The sequence below is a fragment of the Limulus polyphemus genome, unplaced genomic scaffold (assembly GCF_000517525.1).
Source record: "Limulus polyphemus unplaced genomic scaffold, Limulus_polyphemus-2.1.2 Scaffold453, whole genome shotgun sequence".
In the NCBI taxonomy this organism is placed as follows: domain Eukaryota; kingdom Metazoa; phylum Arthropoda; class Merostomata; order Xiphosura; family Limulidae; genus Limulus; species Limulus polyphemus.
The window spans coordinates 239,090-249,650 of NW_013666063.1; the positions used below are offsets into that span (position 1 = coordinate 239,090).

The following is a 10,561-nucleotide window of genomic DNA, read 5'->3' on the forward strand; positions in this document are numbered from 1 at the left end:
TGATGAAAAATTAGGTGTCTATTTACTTGTGACCACTCAGTGTAGTTTTATATACCTTCTACAGAGTTTCCATGAAATATTGCCTTAATCTGTCATATGAAGTAGCTTTCACCAACTATAACTGATTTCTACACATTTGATACATGACATTTCTCTCCTCAAGCCAAGAGTGCATTTTTGACATTACTGCTAAGAATACACATGCCTTCCAGTATTTTTATAAGCATTATTTTGGTGTGGCATTGTCTGATTGATTTGATGACAACTAATCACAGTATGAACTTTCAACACTTGATAGTATTTTCTGCAGTTCATACTTGTAAAATAGAAGAGGAGCAGTTCCATAATACTTGCATTTTATATCAGTTTGATGTACTGTTTCTATTACTATTTCCGATATTAATAGTTTTGTTTTGAGTTCAATTACTAGTTATAAGCATTTTTTTTAAAATACAGGTTACAGCTTTTATCATAAGGAGGAATATTTTTTAAAACTTTCTAGGTGAATTTAGTGAAAAAAAAAAACTTCAAAAATACTAAACAATAAGAAGCTTATAAAACAAAATTTGACATTAACAGAAAGAAAATGCCTAAAACTTCTAGAAACAATGATGACATTGTCATCCAAGGAAACTAGTCATTCTATACTAAACAGTATGACTCCTTAATGGTAAATATATTGAATAATACGTCTAAATTTACTAAAACACTGTCTTCAAGTCAACATACAATAAAACATTAAGCAAACTACTTGGAATACTATTAAAATAAAAACAATTATTTTTAAACTTTACAATTTTTTGTATATAAACCAACCAAGAACACCAAAAATTCTGTAAAGGCTCAAAAACCTTATGCCCAATTATATATTCTTATAACTCTTTAAACCACAACCTTTGTAAATACTTCAACAGGATTTTGGAACCACATGTTTCCAGAATAAGCATCCAATTAAAAAACACTTTACACTTCCTACAACATTATTATATTTAGCTTTGATGCCATAAGCCTATTTTCTCAAACCCCTTGTCATAAGACAATACAACTTACTACAGAAATTTATTTCACAAGACACAAAAGAATCAACATAAAATAGGAACACCTAATCGAACTGTTACAACTAGCCACATTTATCTGCTTTCATGTAATACAGAGATTTGTACTTACTTCAGTACACAGACTTGCCATGGGAAATTCATTATTGGGTACTCTTGGCTACTTTTTTCTTACATCACATAAAACAACATGCTATGGTCACTTCCTTATATAATCCTGCATTTTGGCTTAGATATGTAAATAATGTTCTTTTGTGGTTTTGCTTGTCAAGATGAATAAACAAATTCTTTCAGTACATAAACAACCTACACAAAGACATGCAATTCACAGTTGAAATTAAAACAACTACACAATAAATTTTTTGAACATTAACATCATATGAACTCCCCAAGGCTTCACCACTAAATTCATAGGAAAAAAAAACAAATTGGATATTACATGAACTGGTTTTCTAATCATATAACACATCAGAAATTAGGCACTCTTAAAAAAGCCTACATTTAGCACCACACTGTATGCACCACAGAAAACACCAATGAAGTTTTTTACACTTAACTCAATGCTTCACTAACATAAACCAATTCATTATTACAGTAGTTACACAAACTATTAAAGAATTTAAAAAACACAGACAAGACATGTTAAACAAACAAAAAAAGAACTCCACAAAAGAAACATATTCGCATGCTTTATCCTATATATATAGAGGAAATATTAGCATACCTCTATCAGAAATTTGGAAAAGGCTAGTACATAAATATAACCATAACATAATGACTAGATTCATTTCCACCCCCTGAATGGAAATAAAACACACACATTAAAAAAAATTATGTAATGAATCCACCCTGCCAGGAAGAGTTTCCAGAATACAATGTAACAATTGCCCAGTCTTATACGTAGGTGAAACAAGACGTAACTTGAACAGTAGGTTAAAAGATCACCAGAAACTCCCTTTCTAAGTCCAGGAACATATGAACAAAAACAACCACAGTTTTTCAGAACAGAATGTCATCATACTAAAACATGAACCTGACACTTGTAGAAGAAAAATTAGAGAAGCCTTATTAATAACATCAAACAATCCTATAATTAACAAATACCCAGACACGTATCTATATGTTTTGATTGTTAATTCCCCAGACATTGCTAATCTTATGCATGTCTTTTGTACAATATATTCTACATATTCATATTTATTAAATTTTTTGCTTGTTTTCTCTTCAGCTGTAAATAAACAATCTGTCAATTCACGTGAATTGATATGCCTATGCATAAATAACCATTATCAATTCTCTAATTTAAATATATTTTTGAATGTTTATTTAAATACAAAAACCTTCTTTACTTTTATAATTTGTGTATTTGAGAATGATCATACCAGTAATCAAAATGGCTGTATTAAAAAATATTCTTCCATACTGTAAAGGGCCAGGTGGTTAGGGCATATCGCAATCTGAGGGTTGCGGGTTTGAATCCTTGTCCCCCCAAACATGCTCGCCCTTTCAGCCAGTGGGGCATTATAATGTGATGGTCAATTCTACTTTTTGTTGATAAAAGAGTAGCCCAAGAGTTGGTGGTGGATGGTGATGACTAGCTGTCTTCTTTCTAGTCTTTCACTGCTAAATTAGGGATGACTAGCACAGATAGCCTATATGTAGCTTTGTACAAAATTCAAACCAAATCTTACTGTAAGAGCTGTAACTTGTAATATAAAATATTTCAAATGTTGTTCATATCGTAAACATTAAGAATTTAAAGCTCCACTTAACTAAGGTAGTATTTCCTTGCAAATAGACAGCAGAAAGTCCTAAACATCAGCCAAAGGATGAGTCGATTGTAGCAAGTCTTCCTCAATCAACTGTTGAGGCTCAACTACGGTATGAGAATGATAGGCTCAAACTAGCACTTGCTCAGAGGTGAGTGAATATCTGGAGGATGTAGATCATATTATGTATTAAGTAAAAAATAATAAACTTCATATTATGTGTATGTAATATTAAAGCTTAGTTTATGTGCTAGTATGGCCTAGTGGTTAGCATACCTGTACTATGAATTTAAGGGTTCATGGCTTGTGTTCCAATGCTGCAGAAACACACTTCTCAATTTAGGTTATTGGTGAAATATAAGAATGACAGTCATATTCCACTGTTTGGCAGTTGCTGTTGGCTATCTGTCTTGATATAACTGTTCAGAAAGAAAAAAAATGTACAGTACAGAGTGTTATAACCAACTACCCAAGAAGGCACTTATGATGAACAAGTATGGATTCAACAGACTACCCAAGCAATCAGTTAAATGAAATAACTTTTTATTTAAAAATGTACAAATGGATATAAAAAGAACATAGATAAGATAAGATAAAAACAATCAAATTTTCATGCCAAAAGTGAGCAGGCTTAATTCTACTCTAAACTCGCTGCAATTAACAACATTACATCTCTACTTCCTTCTGACACTGAGCAGTGTCTTAGTTTCACCTGTAAACAATTCTTGGAACTTCTTGCACAAAGTTAAACAATTTCCTCTTTAATGATGTAATTTATGACCATATAGATGGAATCCCCCGTGGGCCCCACAATAGCCAATAGTTTCCTATGCTACCATGAATGCAAGTGATTAGAAAACTGCCAATGTGACTTTAAACCTGTCATTTACAAATGTTATATCAATACACTTTCTTGCTATTTCAACAATTGAGTCACATTTCCAAATTCCTTTCTTACAATATCAAGTTCAGATGTTCTCTGGGCTTTGCATTTGGGTCTTCCAACTTTAATTCCTTTATTTTGTGAGAGAGTGCAATGACTTTAGCCTCTGAAGCCACATGACAATCAGCTAAGCAGCAGATGATACTAAATTTTGGGAGCCAAGGCACCACAGTTTATATATATATATAACTTTTTTTATATACTGTATTCATCAAGAACATATCATTAGCTGAAAATTACTTGTCTGAAGATCTTTCACTCCTAGTACATGTGTGTAACAACTTTAGTTCATCTACACACTTGTTAAACAGAAAGTATTTTATTGTTAGTTTTAATCTTTCATATATTCAAAAGATTTCAAGAAAAACTTGATTAAATTACTCTTTCTATAAAAGCAAATTATTATAAACAGTTAAAATATTGTATATTTGAGTTTATAACTTTACCAGATGCTTTTTCAAAAAACGACTGGTACAGATGTGGTAATTTGAAACACTTTGTTGCCAATCTTCTTGCTAAAGAGCATGATATAGGTTACCTGAGTGTGCATTTTAAATTATAAATCAAAAAATTTTCTTTTTTTTCTGTTTGGCATTGTAAAGTAGACCAAATCAAACCCCATTAAGGAGTGATCAATAAAAGTTACAGTGTGTTTCTTTTAGATCTTAGTAATACAAAAAAAAATAAGGGGCAGGGCTCAATTTTAAAGTTCCAAGTTGTCCTTAGGACAACCTGCCCCTTTCAGAGTTTATCTGGAAGTCTTTATTGGTTGTCCGGGAAAAACAACAACATATACCCTCAAAAAAGGTCCAATTATGACAATATTGATGTACAAAGACCCTAAGAAAGACAATTAAAATAATTTTTATGTTTTTATATCTTATTTATTTCCAAAAAGTACAATTAATGTTTAGTTGGCAATTTTGCATCTTTATTCAACTAATTTTTGAGGTTTTGTTACATTGGAAAAAGTAAGCCCAAACCATGCTAATGTTACATAGGAAACAAACAGTCAATGACCTGTAAAACTTTTGAACAGAGCAGTGATCTTGGCCAATCATGTTCAATGTTTTCATTCTAACCAGCTTGGCATGCCCACCAAGTACAGCCTTTAGTAAGACTAAGGCTTGCAAGTGCCCTGAGGTCTGTTGAGGGGCACGGCAGTGGGATATTCCAAAGTTCACTAGAACTGCATACTACTTATTGAGCTAATATGGCTACTGCTGTTTCATGGATTTATGAAGAAATTTGTCACCAAAATTTTTTTATGACAAATCAGCAAAAGTTAATAAATAGAATGAAAGGGGGGCTGATGATATTACTGACCCCGGGGCCTGTGCTGGCTCTCGACGACCCTGAGTGTGGCTGGTGTTAATAAAGTAACAACAAATACATGTGTTAAAAATAGAAGTATGAAGCCCATATTTTTTCTAGTGTTTTAATAACACAAAATAATAAAATAAGAACATAAGTGCTACATATTCTTCAAACCCATTCAAATATCAGTTCACTATGGTGAGTGAAAGACAACTAAAACACTGTACATCATGTGAGAATATACTTGTATTGAATATTAAGTGAAGATACAATCCAGCTCTATATTTATTCAACACTTACTGTTCTGTGTAGCTCACATTTACTAGCATTTACATATTTCGAGCATCTTGGTTGTCTAATATTGCATTTGTTTATTCAAGTGATTGTAGAAGGCAAAAAAAAAAAATTTAACCCTTTTTGCATAAAAAAAATTCACACAAAAGTTTATTTGATTTTTGCTTTTATAGTCATTACTACTTGTTCTAATGGAAATTATTTGTATTTCATTATTCTATATTTAATAATCTATATTATTTTATTGTCTTTATTAAGGTGTATTATGAAACACATTCAACTGTATATAAAATTCGTTTATAAAATGTTTGACCTCACTAAAGAAATGAAGGCTTCCAAATGTAATGATAAAATGAAATACTTAATAATTGAGATAATTTATGGTAAATCATTGGTTTGGAATAGGTTTATTGATAATGTATATCTTCAGTTGGATCCGTAGGAAATGAAGTTTATTAGAATTTGCTTACAATTTAGGTTAATATTTTAGTTCAGAACTTCACACTGTTAAATGATAACCTTGTAACTTGTGATACTTTTGAAAAATGAATAAAAATAAAAATAGTTTAAATTATAAGAAAAGCATTCTTTGTAGTTAAACATTGAAGTTGAAAAATGTGTGCATATGTGCAGGATTTTTCTAGCAATGTTGTTTAATACTGGAAGTTTCTCTAACTGTGGTTGTGACTAAGAACTTTTATTTTAAGAAACTTGTCATAATTAATTTAAAACCATTTCACCAAGGTCTGTGTTAGAAATTTTCTGTCTACTATTATATTCTTAAACATTACTCCTAGTTGTTTTGGAAGTTACATTTTCATTTACTTTTCATATTATTTGTTTTTACTCTTTTTTTTTTTTTTACTGATTTTTTTTGTAAGTTTTCTGTAATTTGTACATGCTAAATTTTTTAATGTTTACCTAAGCAGTGTTTTCAGTTAAGTTTTTCAGTATCAAATTTGAAAGAATGTATACAAGTTTGTACGATTCCTTGTAAATGAATGGGATTCTTTATTTTCATAACTAAAGATGTTAAACACAAAGTATCTTATTTTAAGCTTTCATATATTCATGTAGCATATCACTGAAATTGGTCAACCATTGTGGGTAATAAAGTGGTTGGTTGAAAAATAAATATGAAAATGTCATTTCATGTAATCCAAATATATTTTTCTTAATTGATAAATCCAATATACAGCCCTTCTAACATTTCAAATATTAGGCCATGAATTATGACTGTATGACTATGGACTTACGAACATAAAATCTAGGTGTTGATTCTCTGCAGTGGACACAGCAGACAGTTGAATGTGGCTTTGCTCTAAAAACAAATGATTAAACAGCAATTTGGCTTTTAAATTTCTTTCTGTATCTTTATATGTAATTTTTGTTAATAGCAAATGCTGTATCCATTAAACTTATATTTTCAAATTTACCATTTGAAGTATTGTTATACCTGATTTGAGTTTCTGTTGATGTGTGTCATGTTATATAGAAATTATTGTACAGAGATATCTGACATATGTATAGATTTTACATTAGTCATTGAATTATGGCATAATTTAATTGTACTTAAGTATATCCCTTGTTACATGTTCAGTATTACACTGAAACATTTTTGTAATAAGCATATGTTGGCATGTTAAATATGGTTTTATATATATATTAACATTTTAGCCTTTTTATATACTGACACTGCTGTATGATCACATTTTGTTGCTCATTCACTTTCTACTACAGGGTGTTTTTTTAATAGATCATACATTTGTAATAACTCTGTCATATGACATAGTCTTAGCAACATTGTAATGGAGACTTGGAAGATTCAGTTAACCGTGAATGATATTTTCAATGTGTTCTTCTTTCTGTAACATCACAACATAATTGTGTTCTTTGAAATTCAGTGTGCTTCCCAGCATATTGCATCCTTAAGCTTCTGTAAAATGTGGGGGTTACTTTCAAATACCCCCCAAAAAATAAAAGAGACAAGGGTTTAAATCATTAGAAGCCAAGATAATGACAAGGAAGCCATTGTAATCCACATTCACAGATGTTGAGGAATCTGTTCAAAAGAATTTTATAACTGAAGTTTCATAAAGAAAATGAAGTACAGTATAATTGTCACTGTGCTGCCACCTACTGAACTTGGATGCCCTAAGCATGCAGTGCAAAGTTTTCCAGTTGCACACTTTTCACTTGTCATTTGTCAGAATTATAAAAAGTCACCATATAGCATATCACTGAAAATGGTCAACCATTGTGTAATAAAGTGCTTGGTATAAAAATAAATTGGAAAAATATCATTTTATGTAATCCAAAAATATTTTTCCAAATTGATAAATCTGATATACAACCCTTTTAACAATTCAAGTACTAGGCCCAAATTTTGACTATATTTGCTGGTCAGTGTCAGTACTTAAGTGATTTGCAACTCATTTTTAAACACACAGTTACTTGTTAAAGTTAGTTGAACTAGTATTATATTTAATATGAGTTAAGTCAAAATTTGACAATATTAATTTTCATACATATATTAATAAATAACAGAATTTAAGGAAAAACTGTTCTGTTTTTGTTTTTCAAACTAGTTGAGCTATAAAAACCAAAATTTACAGTGAAGAAAATAACTTAGTTTTGTCAGTCACTGTTAGCTTATTTTCTAAACTGTCTGGGTGTTTTAGGAATTGTTTACTTTTGGATTCCATGCACACTTGTTGTGAAATGTGGGAACCCCATCTCTTACTTTCTACCCTGCAGTCACTCCTTACTGGATGTGACATCTCTGCTATTTTTATCACAGTTGCCAAAAAATGCTAATGAGACCATTAAAATAATTTTTGTATGATTTGAAAACTGTAAAATGTGTTTCATGAGTTCAAGTGCCACACCTCATGATAACTTAATTTTGGATATTGGATACAAACAAAACTTTATGCTTCTATGTATTTCAGGTAAAGAAAAAATGGGAATCCAATTTGTGAAAATTTATGCATGTTATTAAAAAATGGGATTCCAGCAGTGGGATTAGGATTTTACACATTATATAAGTATATGAGAAACTGTTCCTACTTGTTTCTGGTAACTTAACTTTTTTTTTAATGCTTGGCAATGAATTATGCTTTTACTAGATTCTGTTATATTTTTAGGGAGGTTTTTTTTAGTTGAAGCTGTAACAGGTTATCTCCAACAGTATTTGAGTAGACTTGTTAAAGTTCTGTTAATGTTTTCTATTGGTTAACAAATTTGAATTGTTTACCTTTTTAAAGTTGAACTTTTCATATTGTATATTCTTTTCAATATAAAATTTTATTTTGATCTGTTTTTGCAGTCATCAGATTATTTTCTGAATAACTTGCAGCCTTATCAAAACTTTATTTTTAAGGATAGCACTCATACTTTAAAGTAATTTTTATTATATATTTGAGAGAAAAACACACTATTGTAAATACTGTGATTTAATGTTCACATCTCAGTAGTGATGGTTTATCTCTTATTTGTTTGTTTATGTTAAAATTTTTACAATTTACAGTTCAGCCAATGCCAAAAAGTGGGAGGTAGAACTACAAACATTGAAGACTAACAATTCACGTTTGACAAATGCATTACAAGAAAGTACAGCTAATGTTGAAGAATGGAAAAAACAGTTACATAGTCTCAAAGAAGAGAATGCTAAGATGAAAAACAGAGTAAGCATTGCATTTTTTAGGTAGAAAGAACTGGAGGGTACTTAATTATGAAGAATGAAAAAAGCATGTGTACAAAATGGTTACAAGATTGGTCAGTTCGATTGACCTCGTTGCGAGATTCTGTAATAGTTTGTAATAATCAAGACATGTTTTGATTGAATTTGGTTTACCTTGTAAGTAAGTCTAAAGCTCTTAGTAACACTAAATTGATGCCTCCCCTGACATAACCATAATATTATGATAAACAGACTGCATATCAACAGTCAGGAATATATAACTTCCAACTGCAGTAATATTAAAGTCATGTATGGGTGATCTATATGTAGCTGTATCATCCCTATATTCTTGTTTACATTATTTTTGGGACTGCTATCCCTACATCATTTTACATTTACAAAATATTTATACTTGTATACATGCAAATCAACAAGATACATACATTCTCTGGTATTATTATCATGCTCAAAGAAACTTGAATCTAAGTCTTTCAGTAATACTTTTTCTTCTTTCTAGGTTTACAAACTTTACTAATAATGATTAGTTAAGTCTTCTAAAAGCTCACACAGTAGTGAAATATGAAATTTGGAGTAGTTTAATTTTTTGTAACATGAAAGTTTACTTTAATTAGCAAAATTATTTAAATTCAATTTGGTCAGTTAACAGACTATTAAATTACTAAGAAATCATCTGTTAGTTAATATAAAGACTAATATTGTAGTACAAGTTCTTATTGTACACGGTCTGGACCTATTTGGAAAATAGATGTTGTATTCTTACAGTTCAACAAACGAAACAGTTGTACATGTTTCAGGAAATAAAATATCTTAATGGCACAGTATATCAAGAATTGATATGTATATGGCTGTTAACAGCATGCAATTTTAATAATAAATAAATTAAGAATAGATTGTGTGTTTTTCCCTGTGGGTCCAGACTTCTGGGACACCCTGTATTTGTTGTTTGCAGTTATGCGAATTATTTTCTTCATTTGTATTTGAAAGTCTTTTAAAAATTTGTTATATTAAAATATCTTTTCCACCAGGCAGCAGAACTAGAAAGTAAAAAAGGAGATGCAAATGGTATAGCAGATCTCACAAAAGAGATAGCTTTTGCTCAGTCAAGATCTGAAACACTTGAAAATGAGGTGAAAAAAAAGGAGAAGGTATGTTTCTGTTTACATCTGAATATCTAGAATTTTAATTAAAATTAATTAATTTTCAATTAGAGCAAGCCTAGAAAAATTTGTTTTGATATTTCAAGCTTCATGGATAATAAAGCTTTTTTTTTTTACAACAGTAACTGTGATTTATAACTAAAGAAAATCTATTGGTTTTGCAGCTCGTCTTTTAACCATGTTAAGCTTTGATCCACAATCACATTAATGCTATTTTGGTCAATTAACTTCAGTTTGAGTTTATTAATCAGTATACTTTCCTTTATTTGCAGTTATTATTGACTGTTGGCTCTAGCAAGGATTTTAAGTTGTCCTCTACTTAT

At 30.3% G+C, this 10,561-nt stretch overlaps 1 protein-coding gene across 3 annotated transcripts in view; it reads left to right on the forward strand.

Moving 5' to 3' along the window:
* Window positions 1-10,561, forward strand: part of LOC106458378 (homer protein homolog 1-like) — a 43,943-nt gene that overhangs the window by 30,660 nt on the left and 2,722 nt on the right. For all 3 annotated transcript variants that reach the window (XM_022384562.1, XM_013917886.2, XM_022384563.1), the window contains 3 exons: window positions 2,854-2,975; window positions 8,908-9,064; window positions 10,107-10,226. In XM_022384562.1, the coding sequence (XP_022240270.1) occupies window positions 2,854-2,975; window positions 8,908-9,064; window positions 10,107-10,226 (399 nt within the window). The remainder of the gene's footprint in view (window positions 1-2,853; window positions 2,976-8,907; window positions 9,065-10,106; window positions 10,227-10,561) is intronic.